The 25,387-nt window shown below is 42.0% G+C and overlaps 1 protein-coding gene across 2 annotated transcripts; it reads right to left on the bottom strand.

The window, feature by feature from the left end:
* Positions 1-4: 4 nt before the first annotated feature.
* On the bottom strand, positions 5-22,792 carry nsl1 (NSL1, MIS12 kinetochore complex component). Of its 2 annotated transcripts, none has more exons than XM_004086980.4 (6): positions 22,551-22,792; positions 16,125-16,197; positions 15,920-16,050; positions 941-995; positions 472-542; positions 5-399 (listed from the first exon to the last, which is right to left on the bottom strand). In XM_004086980.4, exons 1-6 carry the CDS (start codon positions 22,728-22,730, stop codon positions 121-123), a joined length of 789 nt encoding a protein of 262 aa, XP_004087028.3. In that variant the 5' UTR covers positions 22,731-22,792; the 3' UTR covers positions 5-120. The 2 variants fall into 2 exon arrangements, with proteins under 2 accessions (XP_004087028.3, XP_023808671.1); XM_023952903.1 differs by having other exon boundaries at positions 472-539.
* Between the last annotated feature and the right edge of the window lie 2,595 nt (positions 22,793-25,387).

Genomic DNA, 25,387 nt, shown 5'->3' with positions numbered 1-25,387 from the left:
GATGTTCAAAAGTTCCAATTTTGTTTTATTTCATGTCTCTTTATTTTTATGAGAGGAGGAAAACACTTTTCACCATGACGTCCATGCAGTTATTTAGTCATTTTAAAGGCAAGCAGGTTTTCAGTGCGACATGGCAGCATGCTCATGGTTCTGCACAAGTCTCTCATCACTGCAAACAGGTTTTTTGTTTAGGGGAGAGTAAGCCTGTTGGGCTGCTGCCTCCTCTATGGCTCTTTTGATTGGCTGCCTGTTCCTGGCATGTGCTGCTTCAGAAGGTTCCGGCAATTCTTCTGGGTCAAAGCCAAACACCTCTCTGTGGATCTCCAGGGAGGCCTGGGTGGGTTTCCTGTTCAGGATCTCAGAGAGGCCTTCAACCTGGACTTGCAGAGTAGTGACTGACTGCAAAAAAAGACAAAACCGTCATGCACTTATGCAGAACTGTGCAAACATGCAGATGTCCAGGTAGGGCACCTTTATAACCTGGATGGCTTCTCTAACCAGCCCAGGAGCTGCTGCTGACAAATCCTTCATGAGACCCTCTGCTGAAACAAACAGGATCAGAACAGCCAGGATATCATCTGTGAGCCTGAGCTTCTGCTGAAAACACGAACAAACCCTTGTGATGCATTTCACTCTCACTTTCAGAATAGGCTCTTCCTGATTTTCAGAAGCTGAGTAACAGCCGAAGACATCAGCCAAAGAGCCAGAGCTTAGCTCAACCGAGTGTGTCTGTATTTATGCACATCTGTGTGCACCTGCTTTGTAAATGTGTGTATAATTGTGTGTGGCTGTGTGCACGTCTCTTTCTGTGCATCTGTGTGTGTCTCTCTGTGGATTTGTTTGTGTGTCTGCGTGGATCTGTGCTTATTGGTGTGTGTGTGTGTGTGTGTGTGTGTGTGTGTGTGTGTGTCTCTATGCATGCTTGTCTGTGTGTTTCCACCTTGTTCAGGGTCTTTGATCAAGTCCCGGGGTTGAACGGCAGGCTCATACAGGCCCTGAAACAGCAGATGACGGAGTCAGCTGATGATCCGCTCAGTTCTGTAACACACATGAACATGTAGGGCGACGGCAGTGCTGAGCTGAGCTGAGCTGAAGTGGGACAGACCAGAACTGGGGTGTTGGGTTGTACCCTTCTTTCAGCTGATCACTGAGGTCTGCTGGTCGGTGAACTGAAGCATGAACCCCTTCATGGTGTGGACCACCGCTTTCTTTACAGAGACATCATTATGATAATAATAATAATAATAATACATTTTATTTATATGGCGCCTTTCTGGGCACTCAAGGTCGCCTCACAGTACAAAGTAGGTAAAAACATAAAAATACAACAATAAAATTCCAGAACACAAAATAAGTTAACAGTTAAAAACAGCAATTTAAATATTATGAGCTAAAAGCATGACGGAAAAGGAAAAAAAAATTGGGATGTCTGCAGAAGTGAACTTCTCTGAGCTGATTCTTAAAGACAGACGGATGGCAGAGGATGTTTCTATAGAAAGAGATCTTTCTATAAATAGTTTTAACTAAACAAATCAAAGTTTGACAAGTTAACCATTTAACATCTGAGCTTCACCCCAGTGTTGACATTCTTTTGACTAGAATAGAAGAGAATAGAACAAAACTTTTTTGAACCCAAAAAAGGGAAATGAACTCTATTGGCAGATAGATGATTGAAAAACATTTTAAAAAATGTAACAGAAAATGTTATTTTCCTGGTTCTATGAGGTGTTGTAGAGTGTAATAGCCGAGGAAAGGTCTGCAAAAGTTCTCCTTCCTAGCGGTGTCAAATTATCGCGCTTAACACAAGTATTTCATTTCAGACTAAAAAGCCCTTTATTGGTTCTACTCGCATTATTCTTATTTTTTAATTTATAACTGTTAACAATTATGTAAGGAATAGTGCCACGATAAGGTGTCTGTTATCAAAAATTACTGTTAAACGCAGAAACCTGATGGTATCTTTTTTTTTTTTATTGAGAGAGGGACATTGCATTTTAATGAACAATAAAAAATCAAATGTAAATATGCCTGTGTTTAGCCACAGACTCATTTCCATCTGCAGCTCCCTGGCAGGTCAATGTTATTAAAGACATTAAACAGATTTTAAGAAGAAGAAACTACACATAATATAAAACAGAAGTAAAAGCCAATATACAAATGGAAATAGAGCATAACACTAAACCAAATATAATCTTTAAAAGGGCATATATCATGCTTCTCTTAAAGGTAAACTATATTTATATGATCATTTATATTATCTATATCTTTGGCACTCTAAAGATCAATTTCTTTTAAGGAAATACGAGTTATTTTCACCGTTAATTTTCCTACCCGGAAATAACACGACTCAATCTCTGAGGCTCCGCCTTTCGCTCCTTGTGGGTGCCGCCTATTTAATTTTGTTTTGTTCTACTTGTCCTGTCCAACAGCTGGGCAGGCAGATGAGAGCTGAGGGCCTCTTGTGTTGGACATATTTTACTTTAACAAGAGGGGTTATTAATCTTCTGACAAACCAAAGGTATGTCTGAATAAACCCCTTTTGTAATTGAGGCCAAACTTTATTAATTTCAGTCATGTTTGAAAATCTTTGGTGTTGGACCGGACGGAAAAGGAAAGAAGGGAAGAAGAGAGAGGGACGTTAGAGAGAGGGGGGGGTAGGAGAGTGATAATAGGAGGGGGGGGGGGATAAAACCATGAAGCAGCATAAAGCAACAAGCTACTGGATGTTTATCATTACAGTAAGGTTCAAATGTACTACAGATCTCAAAGGGCGGGGCCTGTCCACACACGCTCAAATTTTATAAACACACCTGTTGGCTCCAGTAATGTACACAATACAAATATTGTTCACACACGCATACTTATGCCTTCAAACCAACTAGTGTGAAATATTTTATTCAATCCCGTAAACTATCAGTGCCAAGGTGAGCTAACACCTGTGCTCAGGTGAGTGTTTATGTTCTTCTAAAATGGATGGTGGAATGTGAAAAGAAGGAGGGAGAGTGATAAAAGTGAAAGCATTTAGCTGATCACCGCTAGTTCCACGGAGAAAGTGGGTTCATTCTTCACTAAAAAAGAACCCCAAAGTGGAATTTTAATCCATTCATGCATTTCTGAGTATTCCTCTAAAAACCTGCCCTCTGAGCACCAGCCCCTACATATCCATGAAAACGAGTGACTTCTCATAAGATGACCCAGACCAGTGACAACACTCACTTTGAGGAAGAGTCTGCACTGCCAGCACCGCCCCCAGACTAACACACACACACACACATTTTCTCCACAGAGCTAGCGGTGATCAGCTAAATGCATTCATTGCACAATATGCACATCCATCTTTGTAAAAGTTTGGATGTTGTTAGTTTTTCATGGGTGAAACGCAGACACGCCCTCGTTGACGTTATGAAAGGGGCAGCACAGAGCAAAAGGCGATGCCTCAGAAATAAGAGTTGTTATACTTCATGTAATATTGATGATTCAGGACTACAGACTTAGTTTGAACAGGCTTTATTGTGGCTAGATCAGGGGTTGGCAACCTGTGGCTCTGGAGCGGCATATGGCTCTTTCATCCCTGTGGTTTTGTAAAACAAATGTTATTTCCCAAGATTGTCGTGGTGCCTTTAACACCGTCGGGATGTGCGAGTTGGCAGGAGGAAGAAAGCAGCGTGAACGTGCGGAGGAGACGTGAACGCTGACCAGAGTCTGTTATGGGATGGAATGTTCCTCTAAAAAGACAGTACATGTTGAACGAGGTTGAATGAGAAGTGAATAAAAGCTAAATCCTTCAGGTCGTCTGTCGTCCAGCTGTTGTATTTTTGTGAGCAGGTCTGAACCAGGAGCAGTTTCATGGTTCACAAACATAGTTTTAAAAAACATCAAACAAACGGGCTGAATATTAGGTTTTTAAAATAATTTAAAAGTAGACATTTTCTAAGTAAACTTCTACAGTATGTGACTATCAACCTGAGTCACGACTCCCGCCGGCATGTTATCCCAACAATGTTCCACCCAGGTAGGACAACGATGGAGAATTTACAGAAAATTGAAGTTCCTGTAGAAAACAGCATGTTTAATGACACCTGGGCAGAATTGTTTGCTTGCTACGACTTTACCAGTATGATTCATATGTAATGAAGAATTAGCAAACAACAAAGTCTCAAAAGTGGCGAGACATCCCAAAATAACACCCAGCTAAACACGCAGCTTTGAAAAAAATCTATTGGAGAAGTGGATTTACTGCTAGTTAGTTATGAAATATTTGCCAGTTTTGTGGGGAAATAGTTCTCATCAGAACCCATTAAATGACAGAGGATCTAAATAAAAGAATTAGTATCTTAAGCATTGTGTTTTCCTAGTCAGTTGATGATGCTGATTGCAATGCTAGCACAATTAACGTTTCTTCAGGAAATTTATAAACGAGTGACATGATGCCATTCACTGGAAACACCGGGTTTTCCAAAGTAGAGGTAAGATCAGGCCTATAAAATCCAGCCTGACCCGACCCAGGCCCACGGGCATTAAAGCCCAACCCGGCCCGAACCAGACCAATTAACTTTCCAGGCCCGAGCCCGAAGCAAACCCGAAATTTCAATTTATCCCATAATATTTTTGGCAGAAGAAAACGCTAAATTTCTTAAGGTTAAAATAATCTACATATTTCTATGATCATGATAAATGCATTTGCACAAAGAAATAACGCTGGAACACAGAATAAGATGCCAGACAAAGAGAGTGAAAGAGAGATCTTGATGCGCACTCGCTTCATTACGCAGAGAAATACTGCAGCCACGGCGGTGCGTGTTTGCCTTTTCAGTTCCCCTGTCTTAAGTTTATCCTTGACTTCTTGCTGCTCCATATTGGGGATACCTAAACAAAATAGATGCAGACTTACGGAGGGAAGATTACATTCAGGACACGTGCGCAAAGCGGGCCCTGGCTCTGCGTCTGCGCTTGTTTAGTAGTAGGTATATAGCAATGACCTTACAGCGCCTTCTCTGTTTTAACCAAATTATTTATTTATAAGAAGTATTCCTTAGTTTAGTATCCACACATCATTTTAGTATACATTTTTATAAACATATTGTAACGACCCAGAGTTTGGACAGAGCTGCGGGTGGCCGGGGCCCCCCTCTTTCTGCCAGTTGCTGGACCACACTGTATGTCAATCAACGGTGGGCTGGTGACTGGGGGGCGGGGTCTACCTGTGTGGGTGTGTGTGTGTGTGTGTGTGTGTGCGTTCGGTGAACGTTCTCCCTCTGAGTAAGAAGAAGCTGGCTGTGCCTTTCGGTTCGTGCGGTAACCGTTCTGACATTCAGGATTAACAAAGAGCTGTTTGACAACCGCCCGCCTAAGGAGCTTCTTTGCAGCCATTACAATATATTTATTAAAAAAGTCAGCGAGAGAGAAGCCCGGCCCGAACCGACCCGAACGTAATGATTGTCATTTTAGTCAACGACCCGACCTGAAATTCGGGTCAAGAACACAGACCAATAATTGGCTGCTAGTCCTGATCTAGACCTACACAAGAAACGACTCTCACTACAGACGGAGCTTGATCTCATCTCGACCAAGGCAGGTCAGAACGTCGCTACTTAAATCAGGACAACGTTTCTTCGTTTAATATAAATGAGATGTTTGCAAAGTTCTACTTGACTCTTTATACATCCGATTGTCCACACTCCCCAGATCCTGCACTGGATAAAATTAACTTTACACATTTCGCTGATGCTGAAACTCCAGGGGCCTCATTTATAAACGTTGCGTACGCACAAAAGAAGGCGTACGCCACTCTCTACGCAATAGTTGAGATTTATAAAAAGCAAACTTGACGGGAAAATGTGCGGTCCTTCACGCAAGCTCTGACCCAGGCGTACGAACAAAAACGGGTGAAATGAGAAACGGCGACGCCGTCGGCAGATGGAAGAAACACGTGAAAGTGAAAATGACAATCCTGCCTCTCAGAAATAAAATGAAGACTTCACAAAGAAAGTCTTACAATTAACAGCCTACACCAACACCCGTTTGATCGATCAGCAGTGAAACAAACAAAAAAATCAAACGAAAATTACAACAGAAATTCAAATGAACACTTATTTGGAAAAAGAAAAGTGAAATATGTTCTGCAATATTGGCATGTTGTGCAATTCATCCTCATAAATAATGTAGTTAACAAAACGAAATAATGTACAAAACTGACATTCTCGTCAGTGTGTCCGTCTGGTGGAGCAGATATAGGTGCGGGCGTGCGGACGGACGGACAGACGTACTAATTGTCCACTGTGGAAAGTTGTTTTCATATTAAAACATTTCTTCATAAGCTATGGAAGTATGGTATTCATGCATATGCCTTTAGTTTGTTTTATTTTTGATAAAACAATGTATGGCGTATGTCTCAACCATTCAGAAAGCAACAAGAAATTACATTTGCTGAACAATTTCCCATTTCCACGTCGATTATTACTGACATCTGTAGCTTGTCAGATGTAATTAAATGGAGGGAAATAAAATGCTCCATCACAATGACGCACAATGGCTGATCTTACGCTCTTAGAAGATGTGGCAAATGGAAGAATTCGGAGTGAACGCATCTTTAGACAGCAAGAAGACTTGTTGGCAAACGAGGACGAGTGGCTTATGAGCCGGTTCTGACTTCCTCCAGCCGTCCTGTTGGACCTCTGCGGGCTTTTGGGCCCGGCGTTACAGAGGAGCACTCGGAGGAACCACGCGTGTCACCCGGTGCATCTGGCGCTCCGGTCCCCCCCCCCTCCTCACAACCTCGAATGGTTGTGAGGCTACAGCATTTACGGCCTCCGCCACCGTTTGCCGCTCACGTGCCTTTTTGGCATTAGTAATGCCCACACTGTTCCCTCCAAACAGCACTTTTCTCCTTTTTTCCACCTCGCCAACGATAACTTCTACTTCACATTGAGTGAAGATACGTTTTTTTGATTTCCTCCGGTGTTTGCCATGGTTCCGCAATCAATGAATATTCATTTGTGGGCGTTTCACGGACTATTTATGGGCAACTATGGGCGTGTCATGAAGCCGCAAAAAGCTGCCCTGCATTTAGAATCGGTTGTGATTTATTAAGGGAAAGATGCGTAGGATGTGCGTGCGCACGGTTTTATAAATCCGAATATTTCTTTGCGTACGCACGTCCTATGTTTCATCCGTACGCCATTTCTGACGCAAATCCTACGCAAAGTTTTATAAATGAGGCCCCAGGTCAGGGGTGCTCATTACGTTGATTGCGATCGACCGGTCGATCTTCAAGCATAAGATGGTAGATCGCAGGTCATCAAAGATAAATAACAAAAAAAAATTACTCCAAAAAAATCCACCAGCCAATCAAAATCCTCACCGAGAAGAACGGGACATGATTGACATGCAGAACGGCCAATCAGACATACTATGACATACGTCACTACACAGGCGTGTTTAAATTCACTGAGCACAAATTCTGTCTGTCATCAGAAAGTCGCTTTCTGTCTTGTCAAGTCAACGGGAGAAGACCACTCCGGACAACCGAGGGGTTTATTGAAGCCGCCCCGCGTGTGTCCTCCTGCTATCGGCTCTGCAGTTCCAGCTCAATAATTACAAACTCATTAAGGAAGCTGTTTTTTTCCGTGGCACGCGCTTCGTACGGAGCCAGCAGCACTTTAAAATGCCACGCTCCCCGCTTTGCACGGTTTACAACAGAGCATGACAAACGATAGTAACTGCTTTCTGTTTCTGTAATAAAACGCCTCATCTGTTCATACAAAACTATTTTTGTGTAATCTTACTATGTAGTTTTTCATCATCAGTATAGAAACAACAATGTTCAAATAAACATGTAACAAATAAACAAACATTTAACAACAAACATTTATTTCATGATATATGTAAGGGTTAATGGCCAACAAAGTGTGCAGTTAGTACTTTTTAACGCACGCTGTGGAAGCCTGAACCGGAGGACGGTTTCTTCCGCGAAGTGCGTTAAAAAGTAATAACTGCACACTTCGTAAGCCATTAACCCGCTTACACCATGGTCAGTTACAAAATTAATACATATTAACCAGGTTTTAGTCCTTAATTCTTGTTTTTTTTCCGATTTGGATCGCTTTTCTCACAAAAAGCGGACTATATGTTACGTGATGCGGCGCGGCGCGCCGCACCACCGCTGCAGTCAAGTTTCGGTGATATATATATGCTGATCGTCCCGATGGGTTGAATAAAGCATCAGTTCAGCAGGGCTCCAGACTAACTTTTTTCACTAGGAGCACTGTGGCCCCTAAATGAAAATTTTAGGGGCACAACCAGAAAATTTAGGGGCGCACACCGTAAATCAACATGCTAACCGAATCTGCTAATTTCCACTGTATTACTAATAATACAGTGATGCAACAAGGTAAACTGACAGCACCATCGCTGTCATGACAGTACAAATAGTAAAACAAATACCATACATTCAGAAGGGAAAAAAAGGGCTTAGTAAGAGAAAAGCTCCAAAACTGATTGAAATTTATGTTGGTGACACCAAATAAGTGCAGCCAAGATGCACAATAAGCGTGTTTGAGATCACCCAGGTGGAGGAAACGCTGAGCAGATACCCTGGTGTGTGATCTTTTTGCTCCAACATCACCTGTCAATCATCACAAAAATATCACAAGAAAGGGGCGGGAGCAAGGCCCCAACCTACGTGAACACAGCTGGAAATTTAGTAATGTGCTGACTGAAAAGCGGCCCTATTGACTACAAAACAATGCATTATGGGACATGTGTCATGATGGGTTTTTGTAGTTGGGTGATCAATTAAAATAGTTTAAAATACGAATTGATTAAAAAAGGCTGCATACATTACAAAACATTCAAATCAATATAAAATATATAATAACACAGATCATACTAAGAGGAAGAGGCATATTAAAACTAAATTGAATGTTAAAGACAACTCCAACTTCCTGTTCTCACTCAGTCTCGCTGCAGAAAACTCTGTGATTTTGGCTAATCTGACGAAGATCACTGAGGTAAACGCTGCTGATATAAAGGACTGTAACTCCAAAGTGCATAATTTGTAAAAAGTAATTTCTGTGCTGAAAAAAGAAAATGATGACTTAAAAGAGAGCAACAGCACACATCGGTCTTGGAAATGGTTGTGGATACAGTACATCGCCTGGAGGAGAGAAACTGGGAGGCACCGGCAAATCATCATCCAGTTCTCCATGAGGCACTACCGCGACATCTTCAGGAAAGGTTTCTAAGGATGCAAAGGTTTGTAAAGAGCTGGGAATCTTCTTCAAGCAGGATTTCTGCAAATCTGACCGAGAAGCAAGAGCTGCTGTCTGGCCCAAAATGGAGAAAGCGAGAGCTGCGGGACAGAACGTGTACTATCGGGGCCATATCGGGTACGCCAACGGAGTCCGTTTGTTTCCAAACTAGCTGTGTTTTATTTATTCTTCTTTATACGTTTGGAGTTAATTACCATAAATGCTTTGTTATTTAAAGCATAAACTTCATTTGCTCCGTTTTTTCCACACCTTAAGTTCACAGAGGAAAGTGAAACTCTGTTGTTGTTAACTTGAAAGTTATAAATTATAAAGTATTTTTCTAAAAGTTTGAGGTCTAGTTTTGCATTACAATGTTGTTTGGGATCTGAATTCCAACCGCTCACTTTCACCTTCAGTAACTAGCTAAGTAAGTAACTTTTTGTTCATTTTTGTGTTATTGTTTTTTTGCATTTCATCCTTAATTTTAACTTTGTTTCTTTAAATGTTAGGGGTTCATGAGACAATGTAAAAAGAAAATCCATGTTCCTATTCTGTAAAAATGTGAAAGCCAGCTGCATTCTACTGCAGGAAACTCATTCTGTTAAAGCAGACCAACAGTTTTGGTCTAATCAATGGGGAGACAAAATCCTATTCTGTCACGGTACAAACAAATCTTCTGGAGTTGCTTTGCTCTTTAAAAACTGTCTGTTCAAAGTGATTACCCGTATCTCTGATAAAGACGGCCACTGGCTCATCTGTGTTCTTAAAACTGATGATGGTTTTCTGATCCTTTGCAATGTCTATGGCTATAATATTCCTAGTCAAAACAAGTCATTATTAACAGAAATTGCAAAACATGTCAAACTTCTCAATCATAAGTACTGTACAAATACTGTAGTAATTGGTGGTGATTATAACATGGTTCTAGATGAATGGCTGGATAGAGGACCCTTAAAGTTCAGGACCCATCATATTAATCCAACTTTACGGGACTTTTGTCTTGATCTTAATGTTTCTGACCCCTGGAGGATTAAAAATCCTCTCAAACATTGTCTTGGTTCAAGCCAAATGGATCTTCAAAATCTCGGATTGACTTCTGGCTAGTCTCAAATAACCTTCTACAAAACAAAATAGACGTTAACATCTCAGCAGCTCCCCTGACTGATCACTGTTTGATTGAACTTAATGTCAGCTCTCAAATCCAAAAATCCTTTGGAAGAGACTACTGGAAATTTAATTCTTCACTTCTCAATAATGAAACTTTCTGTAATGCTGTTATGGAATTATTAGAAACAATAAATAGTGATTCAACCCTAAAATCTTACACTGATAAGTGGGAAATCTTTAAATTCAAAGTACGTCAAACTGCCGTTAAACATAGCAAATTAATTGCAAAACATTATAAGCAAAAAGAAACTGAAATACTGACTGAGTTAAATCAGATTTGTTCCAAGCCTGTTTTCAATGAGGATGATAAACAACGCAGAAGCATTTTACAGTGTTCCCTTGTCGATATTTATATTAAAATAGCGAAAGGAGCCTTCATCAGATTCCGAACAAAGTGGGTGGAGCTTGGTGAAAAGAGTACCGTAAATTCCAGACTACAAGCCGCTACTTTTTTCCTGCGCTTACAGCCCTGCGGCTTATTCAGTGAGGCGGCTAATTTGTAGATTTATTTGGCAGCCGCCTTGAACGTACTTTTGATCTTGGAGCTGGGGTTGAATGCGTAATCCAGGGGTCGGGAACCTTTTTGGCCAAGAGAGCCATAAACGCCACATATTTTGAAATGTAATTTCGAAAGAGCCATACAATAATGTAGTGTCCCTTTCCCACACTGAGGCACGGAGACTTAACCTTTTTTAAGGTTCTTTATTCTGGTTACTGCAGACCGCAACAAACGCCGTTCAATTAATTCAGCAACTCCTAAATCTCTCCCGCCGAGACGAGAGCGCTTCTCCCAACTTTATATTCCCCCCTCCTGCTCCAGCCCTCCCATTTCCCTTCTTCGGCCCATAGCTGAACCCCATTGGTCCAAATTACCTAAGAACAGGCTGAGCGACAGAACTGAGGGCCAATCAGATCTCTGCTTGATGCGTTTAATGAACTCCAGAACTTTTAACGCAGCCCAACAGCCATCCAACTCAGTCCGCGACAATATGTTTAAAACTAAATATTCAAATGAATGTGTGCATTTGATGTAATTTCAACATTTTTAAAGTACAATAAGTCTGTGGATTCTTTTTAATAACATCGTTATGCTGTTGCTAATAAATGATGAGTATTTCTCATGGTAGTTCTGCCGATGGTCTAGTCTGGTTGATACGTGGTGAGTTTCTGCTTCATTTTTTTTCCTTTTTTTTTTTTTTCTCGTATACTTTATTTATCCCTCAATGGGGAAAGTCTTCTCCGCATTTGACCCATCCCCTGGGGGAGCGGTGAGCTGGCGTTGATACTTTAAACGTGATCGTAGGTCTGAATGTTCTGTAGATGTGACAAAGACTGCTCACATGCAGACGGGGAGCCAAACACACACTCACACGCTGCAGTGAGTGACGGGCAGCGGGTTTTACATTTTTACAATCCCTGCGCGATTCACCTGCTGCCTGTCCCCACAACACCTCAGCCCCACCCTCTGCTTTCTCCCTCACACATCCCGTCCCCGCATCTGCGCGCTCTTTCTCAGAGACGGGAGCGCGCAGTTTTAGGCACGTCAATTCACAGGTTTCCAGCTGGTACAAACTCTGTGAAATAATAGATAATAGTAACTGATAGCGCTGGCGCAGATTTTTCTCTCTAAGCACCGCTACTACTGCGCGCCTCTGGCATCGCATCGCGCCCGAGAAGGACTGGTCTAATGAAAAAAAGTATAATTAAAGATTTGTCTGCGAGCCACATGTGACCATCAAAAGAGCCATATATGGCTCGCGAGCCATAGGTTCCCGACCCCTGGCGTAATCCAACTCCAAGCAGCAAGCCAATTATTTATCTTGATTACAGCATGGACCTGACTTCAGGTCTTAGACACTTCAGTCTTGGTTCAACAAAAAGAAACACGCATGCCCAGCCGCATCCCACAATCCTTTGGTGCCATTAGACCCAACGTGCACGTTATCGCCACTAAAATATGGTGCAGCTTTCAAGTTAAAAGCAGTGTGAAAAAAATCCACCATCACCAACGGGTTTGGAAAAGCCGGTCAGCTGCGTGACGGAGAGAACAGCGCAAGCTCAGGAGTGAATTTACCTCTGAGTCAGAGTGACACTAGCCCGTCTATTAGCAGCTCCGTAATATATGAGATGATCTTCTAAACGTGCTTTTATTATTATGTTATGGTTATTATGAAGCGCCTGTTCGCTCATTTTATTTTTAATCTGTGTGGTCAGTGCTTTCTAGAGGCAGAACGAAGCCGGAAGTATGGTTAGGTGAATGCTAACAAGCGCTAAAAACATTTAGCCTGGATGAACATGAATCGATGCGGGAAAAGCTGCAATCTGCATCTTGGCTGAACGTAAATATGTGGGAACAACATCAGCCTTTATTGTGTCGGGACACGACTGGAAACACAAATCCACGTGATTGTTTGAACAGGTTCTAAGGACTGAGCGGAATTTTACTTTGAAAAGCTCACACCGCCCCACAGCCGGCGTGTGAGCTGGAGACATGTTCTCCTGCTGCTCGTTCACATAGAGCTGCGGGACAGATGGCAGTCTGAAGGCTCCCACACGTAACGACGCATCCTCTCTCGCCCCTCATCCACAAAACGTACAGTATTAAGTTCGATTGCTCTGCACAGACACTCCGTCCACCAGCAGCCACGCGCAGCGACCGGGCGCCGCGCAGGGGCGCGTGTATCGTGCTGAGGCGCACGCTTTTCAGTCGCCGTTTCTTTATTTTACTGGTGTGTTTTTTTAACCAGCCCAGTTACTACCATAATGCTGCCGCGACACAGGCGGAAGGAAAACTGCTCTCCCGTTCGCCCATCCCACCACTGCTGCTCCTTGCTCATTCTTTAAACACTGACAACAGTGTGGTGACCCGGGGAATAGCCCCACCTTAAGCCCCTAAGACTCATGGGAAATGGGGAATCGCGGATGTAAATTTCCTCATCATAACTGAGGGAAGTAATGTTGATTATGTGGTTACTGTTTGTAATTTTATGTATGATGCCTCAGTTGTCAATAAGTAAAAAAAAACTAAACACACACAAAAAAAAACCATAACTGAGGAACTTGTGAACAGGAGTGAGGTGCATGCTGTTTGGCAGATGTGGGTATCTTCAAATGCATGAGCTGACGCTAAGCTGACTCCTCCCACAGTTAGGTTAAAAACAACAGTCAGTCTTGGAGTCAGGACATGCTTTGACAGTCTGGCCACATTGCTTGTTGCATGCAGCTTGTAAACTGATGTGGTTTATGTATGTATGAAGGAAGCTTAACATGTGAAAATGAGAGGGTACGGCTCTATAACCCGGAATTTACGGTACTTCTTACTTCAGCAATCTAGAGAAGAAGAGTGCCATAAAGAAACTTCATATTAATAATCAATTATGCTCTGATCCTCAAATGATCTCTAAAGAAATAAACTCATTTTATAGTCATTTGTACTCGTCATCTTATTCCGAATCCCACACTGATACATTTTTCCAGACAATTAAAGATTTAATTCCTAAGATTGATGACAATTTTAGAAATTATTGTGATTCAGAAATAACTTTGCAGGAATTAGAGAAGGCTTTAAGCTGTCTGTCTAATGACAAAGCTCCAGGATGTGATGGACTGACCAGTAACTTTTATAAATTCTTCTGGGAGCATATCAAAGATTTAATTTTTGAAATGTTTACAGACGGTTTTATTCTATTCTTAGATTTTTACAAGTCCTTTGATATGATTGTGCATAATTTCATGTTTCAAACTCTGCAATTCTTTGGTTTTGGTAACAAATTTATTAATACAGTTAAAACCTTTTATTATGAAACCAGTATTTCTGTTTGTTTACCTCAGGGGACGTCTCACAGATTTAACATTAGCAAAGGTATAAAACAAGGTTGTCCTCCTTCACCCATTCTTTTTATTGCAGCAGCAGAAATGTCGTCTTTGCTCATTAAACACACTGACTTTGGTAAGCTGTCAGTTACAAATGCTGAATTTTCAATAAGCCAACTGGCCGACGATACAATTTTCCTGAATAATCTTCATGACATCCCAAGATTCTTAAAACTATTGACATCTTTTCAAAAGCTTCAGGCCTCAAATTGAACCTAGACAAATGTGAGATCTTACCCATTAAACCATGTACATTATTGAATGCTTATAATATTCCCATTAAATCCACAGTTAAATATCTCGGAATGCATATAACTAAAAACAAAACAGACTTGGAAAAACTAAATGTTTGTGATACACTAGAGAAATGTTCGTCTCTGCTAACTAACTGGGCACAGAGAGATCTTTCTATTTTTGGTGGAATTTTCCTCACTAAAATTGAAAGCATATCAAGATTCATATATCCCACCTATTCTATAGGTGTCCCTAAACAAGCCATTACATCTGTTAATCAAATCAATTTTAACTTCCTATGGAAAAGGAAAACACACTATTTTAAACAAGGTACGCTGACTAAAAAATATGAAGACGCAAAGCATGCTGGGAAACGTGACGTACTGCTATTGTTGCTATGCTACGAGCTAAAGGTAAGTGCTTTAGGCGAAGCAGCCAGCTTAATATGATATTTTTCAGATTTTCATCAAGACAATAACAGATCGACCATTCTTGCTTTTATTTTTACCCCTATTGAATGCTCACAGAGACACGGAAGTAGCGGCAGGAAGCGGCTTTTGCAGCAAGATGACTGAGGGCGTACCATCAGGGTGATCATGTGAATGAATGTGAATCCGATGGACGCTTTTGTGCTTTTTAAAATAAATAAATCTGTTCTCTAAACATCTTCCGTGTCTTTAATGCAATGTAATGAGTCGCAAACAGACAGAAATGTGAGGGTATCTGCTGTAAATCTATGACGTAAATCAATAACAGGATAAATGATCGGCTAGTTAGTTAGCATGTAGCCTAATAGCCTTCGAATGTAAAGCGACTGACTGCTAAAGTTAATAAAAGACAAGTCCTGAATATTATTATTCCTGTTCGACCTTAAACTACAATATCAGCTGTCTGTCAACCGACCAGCCAGTTGCCCAAATGCCGGCATACATCAAAGAGCTCTGCGGCGGAGCTAGTAGTAGCCTAGCAGGAGCTATCGTATGACAAAGCAGCCTAGTTATCATAAATCTTTTGATATTTTTCTTATATTCATTGAGACAGCTATAAAGTGATCATTTTTGTTTTTCATGTTCCTTTTTTGAACGAATATGGGTCACAGAGACACGGAAGTTACCGCTGAAAGCGGCTTTTGCCGGCGTACAGACAGCATATCCGCGTGAATGACTTATGACGTGAATAATTATTGCGTTCGAACTGATTAATTATTGCGTTTAAACGAAATAATTATTGCGTTCGCACGAGTTAATCATTTCGAGGGAACGGAATAGTATTTCGTGCGAACAAGATAACAATCTGTGGGAACAAGATATATTTTAATATGTTAATGTCAAGACACGGGCTCCGTACAATTGTCTTTATCAATAAAAAAATAAAAAATAAGAAAGGGGATGACCCACCATGATCTTGCGCTCTGCTTTGAGCGAGCGGACTGCATGGGGGAGGATTTTCATGGGAAACACCCGACGCCTTCTGGTGGCTTCAATGATAGTTTCATCAAGAAGACTTTCCACATCCACGGCCTGGTCTTCTACGGGTCAGGAAACACAGACGGTCAGAGTAAGGAGCGTCTGCTCCGCCAAACTCACCATCACACAAAGTTACCATGTGCTGCAGGAGCCTCCCCCCAAAGAAGTCCATCTATTAGTACGTTCCCCTGAACAGCAGCCTCAAAGTCCTGCACAAACAACCACAGTCACGCAATGGCATAAAGACATGCAACACAAACACACAAAAAAGGTGTCCTTTTGGTATGTTAGTGACTTACAGAAGTACATTTACTGTTATTTTTCGTAACTATTAAATTAGAATAGAATAACATTTTTTACCAGACTCTAGGTGCAAATCTCAACAAATCTCTTTGCCCCCCAATTGCCCAATTCATGCCGGGCTGCTCAAATCACCCTGCTGTCAGACCTTCAGGCCACGTCCACCACACAAATCGCGCCGCAGGTTCTCAGATCGCGTCTTTACCATGGACTTACCATTGAAACTGGCCGCCTCTGTCACGCAAATTGCATGTGATGCGAACAGAGCTTAAAAGGCTCAGACAGTTGTAAAGGAGGCAGAACTGTTGAGAAATGCTACCGGCAGCTAATCTCTTTCCAATAGTTTTTATCTTTTGATAATAAATTACCAGGTTTACAATCTTGGAACAACAAACATATGTTAAAAATACAAGTTTCGGAGTGAATTTGATTCAAATTACAAAACTGTTGAAATGTGGCCACGCAAACAAAGTGACGGAATATTTGTGTAACCGCAAACTGATCGGATAGACGTTACAAATGAGGTAGCGGCTCCGCCCACAACCCAAATGGGAATTTATAATGAGCTCCTTTGGCTCTGCTCTGCAGAAAATGTTTCTGTTTTTCAAATATTATTATGTAAAAAAAACAGTCCAAGCATAATTAATAGACGACTGGGAACGTTTTACGATAGAAAAAATATATAGTTTGAGTGGGACCATAGACTGTTACTGTCAACGAGTGGGACTTTTCCAGAAAGCGACTGCAGCTGAAAGATTTGAGCGTAAGCTCCGTATCTCTGAGACGACGCTTAAGTTGGCTTCCTATTCACAGCTTCTGATTGGCGAGGGCACTAAAGGAACATTCCTCTGCATTTTTCACACTAAGACCACCAGGCTGGGTCCTGATCAAAGACCACAGGACCTGGGGCCTCATTTATAAACGTTGCGTACGCACAAAAGAAGGCGTACGCCACTCTCTACGCAACAATTGATATTTATAAAAAGCAAGCTTGACGGGAAAATGTGCGGTCCTTCATGCAAGCTCTGACCCAGGCGTACGCACAAAAACGGGTGAAATGAGAAACGGCGACACTGTCGGCAGATGGAAGAAACACGTGAAAGGGAAAATGACAATACTGCCTCTCAGAAATAACATGAAGACTTCACAAAGCAAGTCTTACAATTAACAGCCTACACGAACACCCGTTTGACACCAGTTTTTTCTACTACAGAAATAAATCTTGTCTAAGCCTAGTGTGAGGAAAAGACTTGTTCAAAGCACTTTCCTCCCAATTTTGGATTACTGGGACATTCTGTATATGAATGCTGCCTCCAACTCTCCGTAGTCTGGACACAGTTTATCACAGTGCCCTGCGTTTCATCACAAACTCTGCATACAGAACCCACCATTGTGAACTGTACTCTCTGCTCTCTTGGTCTTCACTCAAAGTCAAGCGACAGAAACACTGGCTAATATTCACCTATAAGGCCATTCTCGGCAAACTACCTCATTATCTGTCCCGTCTTCTTTCTCCTGTTAACAACATATATAACTCTCGTTCCTCACTCAAATTGCTTCTTTATGTCCCTAGATTCCTCAGTGAATTAGGAAAAACAGCCTTTTCCATTGCTGCTCCGCTTCCCTGGAATAATATTCAAAACTCTCTGCATTTAAGTGACCTTATTCCATTGAATTGTATTAAAGCAAAACTTTCTGAGCTTTTAAAAGAAACATGCACATGTCACCCTTGACCTATCTGTACCACTTTTTAATTAATCCTATTAGTCATTGCCCTACTGTTCATTTCAATTTTAATTGCATCTGTATTTTGTAATGTATTTTATTTCAGTTGTTTTTTAACTGTATTTATTTTGTATTGATGCCCTTTGGCCCAGGTCTTCCTTGAAAAAGAGATGCAGTCTCAATGGAATTTCCTGGTAAAATAACATAAAATGAAACTAAAAAACTTGATCCATCAGCAGTGAAACAAACAAAAAAAAAATCAAACGAAATTACAACAGAAATTCAAATTAACACTTATTTGCAAAAAGAAAAGTGAAATATGTTCTGCAATATTGGCATGTTGTGCAATTAATCCTCATAAATAATATAGTTAACAGAACGAAATAATGTCCAAAACTGATATTCTCGTCAATGTGTCCGTCTGGCGGAGCAGATATAGGTGCAATTAGACAGACAGACAGATGCATTAATTGTCCACGGGGGAAAGTTGTTTTCATAGTAAAACATTTCTTCATAAGCTATGGAATTATGGTATTCATGCATATGCCTTTAGTTTGTTTTATTTTTGATAAAACCATGTATGGCGTATGTCTGAACCATTCAGAAAGCAACAAGAAATTACATTTGCGCGGAACAATTTCCCATTTCCACGTGGATTATTACCGACATCTGTAGCTTGTCAGATGTAATTAAATGGAGGGAAATAAAATGCCCCATCACAATGCGTAATGACGCACAATGGCTGATGTTGTGCTCTTGGAAGATGTGGCAAATGGAAGAATTGGGAGTGAACGCATCTTTAGACAGCAAGAAGACGTGCTGGCAAATGAGGACGAGTGGCTTATGAGCCGGTTCCGACTTCCTCGAGCCGTCCTGTTGGACCTCTGCGGGCTTTTGGGGGGGTGTCACCCGGTGCATGTTGCGCGTCGTGTCCCCCTCCGCCTCAGTCACCACTCCACTTAAAAGGGATTCCCCAATTATTGCCGCCAGTCTCTCATCAAGAGGGGTCAGCTCCGGTGTCCCCCCCCCCGGTGGCAGACACACTCTGGCGATGGAGCGCCAGACGCTCTTTTTGCCTCGACTTTGATGTCCGACCATTTCTTTTTTATTTCGGCCACGGTCCGAGGTTGTGAGGCTACAGCATTTACGGCGTCTACCACCGTCTGCCACTCACGTGCCTTTTTGGCATCAGTAATGCCCACACTGTGCCCTCCAAACAGCACTTTTCTCCTCTTTTCCACCTCGCCAACGATAACTTCTACTTCACATTGAGTGAAGTTACGTTTTTTTTTCCTTTCCTTTCTGTGTTTGCCATGGTTTCGCAATCAATGAATATTCATTTGTGGGCGTTTCACGGACTATTTATGGGCAACTATGGGCGTGTCATGAAGCCGCAAAAGCTGCGCTGCATTTAGAATCGGTTGTGATTTATTAAGGGAAAGATGCGTAGGATGTGCGTGCGCACGGTTTTATAACTCCGAATATTTCTGTGCGTACGCACATCCTATGTTTCATCCGTACGCCACTTCTGACGCAAATCCTACGCAAAGTTTTATAAATGAGGCCCCTAGACTGCTCAAACCTGGATCAAATTATGATTTCGATACATTAAACACACTTTCGGATTTGTGAAACCTTTGTCTGATTTGTGAAAATTACAGATAGGATTTTATGTTGTTGATAAATTTAAAATGATGGATCTTTGTTTGTACATCAGTCTGCCCATTGTTGTGGGGTGAGCTGTATTGTAGGCAGACGACACAAATTCACAAGATGGGAGGTAACACAAGTTCCACACAACAAATGTTTATTTTTAAACACAAAGCGCTGCGAGCAGGAAAGCAACAAAAAAATAAACCTATCATAAAGTAAAAGTGATCAAACCAACTTGTAAGATTACGTTTCTCTTTTTGGACCCTGACATTTTAATGTTTATCTCTTCCTTTTTCAGTTCCACCCTCTGTCGTCCACACTCTCCTCTCTTTAGTTCTTCGTATCTCTCCCTTCCTCATTTTCACAAATCAGAATAAAGATTCACAAATCAGAAACTGTGTTTCATGTGTTCTTTACTATCTAAACCATGCTTTAATCCAGGTGTGAGGAGTACAGGTCCTGTGGTTTTTGAACAGGACCCGGTCCGGTGGTCTTAGTGTGAAAAATGCAGAGGTATGTTCTTTTAGGGCCCTGCCTATGGGACGCTTTTTTAAAGACTTACTGACAAACAACATATAACAACGACATGGCTGCATTTCCACTGCATGGTTCAAAGGCCCAATTCTGATTTTTTCCTCTCATGTGGCACAGATCAGATATGACTGGTGACCGGGTAAGCAGGACAAAAGCGCATGGATTCCGATTTTCTCAGATCGGATTCAGGCCTCACTCATATGTGGAAATAAATCGGATACGAATCGGATGCGTCCATTTGCGTGTGTCATGTAAGCAGACAAATCGGATATTCCCCAGTAAATGTGAGTCATATGTCAGTGACGTCAACTCAGGAGAGCATCAACTGAGATCACATGACTTATTAAGGTGCTTTTGTGCGCTGATTTTGCGGTCAGCGTGTTACCTTTCAGCCTCAGCCTTCAGACCGTAGTCGGAAACCGCTGTTATTCACGACGCTGAAGTTAGCTTCCGATTCGCGAAGGCACTAAAGAAACATTCCGCTGCATTTTTCGCACTAAACCACCCAAAACCGGGTCCTGTTCAAAAACCGCTGCACCTGGACTGCTCAAACCTGGATTAAATTATGCATTGGATACTAAATAACACATTAAACACAGTTTCTGATTTGTGAAAATGTGAAATAGGTTGATTTTTATCCCATTTTACACACTGAATCCACTTCAGACCAGGTCCTGGACCTGGACTGCTCAAACCTGGATTAAATTATGCATTAGATACTAAAGAACACATTAAACACAGTTTCTGATTTGTGAAACCTTCCTCTGATTTGTGAAATAAGTTGATTTTTATCACTTTTTCTCAGACCAGGTCCTGTTCATGAAATTTGGGTGGAAATGTATTTTTTTATTCCTTAACACTTTTATTTTTTATACTGCATTGTACTATTGTATTTGTTCACACAGGTACGAGCCGGTGGCCCTAACATATCACCTGGGTGACCAAAATCACTTTGTTGCATTCCACAGACTTCTGCCCAGACAAAAGCTGGCACTTTTACGATGCACTACAGGAATCCAAGAAGGCTAGACGAGGCGACATCTAAATCTCAACATACAAAAGAAACTGGGAAACAGATGTCAGATTGGACAAATAGTTATGGTCATGGTTAGCATGTACCCCTGACTTAAGTTTTGTTTTTTTGTTCAATATTTCTTGGTTTGTTTTCTGATTTACTTTAAAGTTCCTGTTATGGTGTTTTCCTTAAAGTTGTCCTTCCCTTGTCCCCATTATCCTTAAATTCTATTTCCCACAGCGGTTTTTGAACAGGACCTGGCCTGAAGTGGACTCAGTGTGCAAAATGTGATAAAAATCAACCTATTTCACATTTTCACAAATCAGAAACTGTATTTAATGTGTTCTTTACCATCTAACGCATAATTTAAGTCAGGTTTGAGCAGTCTAGGTCCAGTGTTTTTTGCAGGACCTGGTCTGAAGTGGACTCAGTGCGTAAAATGCGATTAAAAATCAACCTATTTCACATTTTCACAAATCAGAGGAAGGTTTCACAAATCAGAAACAGTGTTTATTGTGTTCTTTACTATCTTAATTATAATTTAATCCAGGTTTGAGCAGTCCAGGTCCAGCGGTTTTTGAACAGGACCCGGTTTTGGGTGGTTTAGTGCGAAAAATGCAGCGGAATGTTTCTTTAGTCCCCTCGCGAATCGGAAGCTAACTTCAGCGTCGTCTGTTATTCCCGGTCCGGTCCCAGTCGGGACACAAACGGTAACTAATGAAGCGGGACACCGTTGCTCTGGAACAGGCTAGAAGCCGTTTGTTTCTTTCCTTGGATCAAACTGTTAGTACAGCACATCTGCAAACACTTCCTCATTCAAACCTCAGAGAGAGCACATATGGCAGAGCAGCCCCCCTTTTTCCTCTCCCCCGCATCCCCTCTCCTGCCTCATCCAGGAGCGCCCAAGGCAACGCCTCCCTCCGTCGCAGCGTTGCCTCCATGACAACCGCAGTCACACAAAAGTCCAAAGGATGTCCGCGGAAGGTGGAAATGCTGCTACGTAGTCCTCAGAACGTCTACGTTTGATAGTTTCAGCATTGTATAGTGTAAATTCAAAAATCGGATACGGGTCACTTAAAGATTATGTAAGCGGATCGTTAAAAAATCTGACATAGTAAGAAAATCGGATATGGGGATCAAGACCTGCAGTGGAAACGCAGCCTATGTGAATGTCTCAGGGGCAAAAGGTGTACAATTTGCAGAAAAAACAAGCACAAATGTATTTATACATATACAAACAGACATATACAATATATGAGAAAAAGAACCATCAACTCAATAACCTATGGGGTATAAATCGGCTCTTACCGCCTCTCTAGCGTACTATAGACTCACCGCCTGAAGCTCCCGCACCAAAGCCTGCCGCGTCTCCTCGTCCACGGCGGCCTGTCCGTCCAGCGCGCTGCTCAGGAGCTGCTTACCCCTGTCGATCAGCTCCATGACTCTTCCCTTTGACCTGACCGACACTCTGCTCTCCGGCTCGGAGTGTTGCTGTGGAGGAGTCCAAGCCGCCATCTCTCCCGCCAAATGATACAAACATTTTCAAGCTGCCACTGAGCGATGGCGTAACTTCCTGTTTCCGCCTCATCACTTTTTTTCCCCCAAAACTTTATTAAAAGTATAAACAATTCAACGGAGAAGAGAAAACACTGTACTTTACATACTGTGCAACCTGCATGTCAACAATCAGCATTATGATTTTGTTTAATATGAAGTTTCTGAAAAACATTTAATATGACTGTAGTCTTTATATTTTGTATTTGTTCAAGAGTTTTTTAAATATGATTTAAAGTCCAAATGAATACAGTAAAACAAACTTGTGAGTTGGAAAATTTATATTTCGTGAATGTGGAATTTGCCCAAGATAATAAAGAAGGATTACATTTTTTGTTAAACATTGTGATTCTACGACAGGTTTTAGGGCCACCCAAAAAAAAAGTAATATAATGAGATTAAAGTGGAAGTGAGCATACAGAGCAGCAAGTTAACACCGCGCAGCAGCAGAGCAGACCCACTAAACTTAGTTGAGCCGGGGGGTATTCCAGAGAGCAGGTTATGCTAGCTCCCACGGTAAGTTTGAGGCTAAGGAAGTTGATAACCTTAATTTTTCGGTTCCAGAAATGGAGGTATGTTTCAGGCTATGTCAAGTTGCCATAGCAACTCATGCTCTGAACATAACCTGGTCTGGAGCAGGTTTAGTTGAAGGTTAGTTTGTTTTCAGAGAGGTGAAGCAGCATGGCGTGTCCATTTGAAGATGATTTAGTGGATGAAGAAGCTCAGATAATACTTTTTCCACTGTGAGAGGGTGATAAGACCACATATGGATGTTGGAAAGAGAAACTTTTTTACATTGTTGATCTAACTTAATAATTTGCTACAGTTAAGATAAATCATTTTTTGTTAAGTCAGCTTAAAAATAACACATAGTTTTCAGACAGTTATTTTACTTTCATTCAAATTAAATCAATTAATAGGTGTAACTTTGGTGCTGCTGTTAAATCGGCACCGCAAGGGATTGTGGGATACCATTTCCTTTGCCCTTCTGGGCGGATTTGGGTTTAAGTGTGGCTTTTTGACCAAATGTGTTTAGTTGTTTAGCTGTTTTACTGTGTTTCGCCATGTTTTGCCGAGTTATTTTGTCCTACTATGCTTATTTCTCTGCACCATGAGTGAGAGTGAAGGAGGGGATGAGGACTTTTTTTTGTCTTTGTTAAGAAGTAAGATGGTGGTCTGAGGCAGTGTATTGACTACTGCAGCCTTAATAATGCGACTGTGAAGTACCGTCATCCCCCGCCTCTGGTTCCTGCAACCCTGGAGCAGCTTCGCACAGCTCGCTTCTTCACAAAGTTGGATCTGAGGAGTGCCTACATCTACATCTGCATTCAAGCAGGGTTAGTGAATGAGTGAAAGACTCATTCACGCATTCACTAACCCTTTCACCTACCACAGGACACCATGAGCACCTGGTCATGCCCTTTGGTCTCTGTAAAGCCCCCTCCATGTTCCAGGCTTTCGTAAATAACATCTTCCGTGACATGCTGCAGCACTATATTGTTGTATACATCGACGACATCCTGATCTGCTTTGACACATTTGAGGAACACGTTGCACATGTCTGGCAGGTGTTACAGCGGCTGATTTCTGGGCTATGTTATCAGTGCGGGGAGCATGGCAATAGACCAGGGTAAGGTGGCGGTGGTGAAGCAGTGTTTCCTGCCGACCTCAGTGAAAGAGCTGCAGTGGTTTTTCAGGTTCGCCAACTTCTATCTGCATTTCATTCATAGCTTCAGCACAGTGGCTCTGTCCTGAAGGGCGCTCCCAAGCGACTGCTCTGGACTCCGGCAGCCACTGAGGCATTTCAGACGCTGAAACAGTGCTTTACCCAGGCGCCAATCCTGATCACCTGGACCCAGCCATGCAATTTATCGTGAAGGTGGATGCCTCTAGCACATGGGTTGGGGCTGTGCTCTCTCCATGCCATGGTCAGCCAGCCAAGACGTTCCCATGCACCTACTTTTCCAGGAAACTTAACAACGCAGAGCAGAACTATGACGTGGGCGACCAGGAACTGTTGGCAATGAAGGAGGCATTCTCCGAGTAGAGGCACATGCTTGAAGGGTCATCTCAGCCCTTCCTGTTTTAACCTGACCTTAAGAACCTAGAATACATAAAGTCCGCCAAACGGTTGAACCCACGACAAGCATGTTGGTCCCTGTTCTTTTCACGCTTTCATTTCCAAATCACATATCACCCAATCTACAAGAACGGAAAGGCTGATGCGCTGTCTCGTCTTTTCGACACCTCGGCTGAAGAACCTGTTGCACCAGTTGCTGTGTCCTCGACATTGATCCTAGGTCCTGGACAGTGGGACACAATGACAATGTTGACTTTACACAACGGCTCCACCACTGTCCTGTCCGGCTGATAGGGTGTACCTTCCTCCGTCCCATCGGCAACAGGTCTCCACCTTGTACACGACTTGCCTGCAGCCGGAGACCCAGGTATGGCCAGCACGCAAGCTTTAACTGCAAGCTCTTTCTAGTGCCCTACCCTGCACGTTGACGTAGCCCAGTACGTAATCCGATGTGCATCCTGTCAAATGGCTAAGTCTCTGCGACAGATGACACAATGTCCCTGGTCACACATCACTGATCTACCCCGTTTAAGAAGTA

This window comes from Oryzias latipes, chromosome 24 (genome assembly GCF_002234675.1).
Source record: "Oryzias latipes chromosome 24, ASM223467v1".
Taxonomy (NCBI): Eukaryota; Metazoa; Chordata; class Actinopteri; order Beloniformes; family Adrianichthyidae; genus Oryzias; species Oryzias latipes.
Note: the sequence above shows the minus strand (reverse complement) of the source record. Positions and strands in the feature narration are given on the sequence as shown.

Coding starts and splice junctions, on each gene's coding strand:
- nsl1 (XM_004086980.4), bottom strand. CDS start 22,730: ATGGCGGCTTGGACTCCTCCACAGCAACACTCCGAGCCGGAGAGCAGA. Junction 16,198..22,550: donor TGGTGCGGGAGCTTCAGGCG/GTGAGTCTATAG, acceptor TTGTTTGTGCAG/GACTTTGAGGCTGCTGTTCA. Junction 16,051..16,124: donor GGAGGCTCCTGCAGCACATG/GTAACTTTGTGT, acceptor CCTGACCCGTAG/AAGACCAGGCCGTGGATGTG.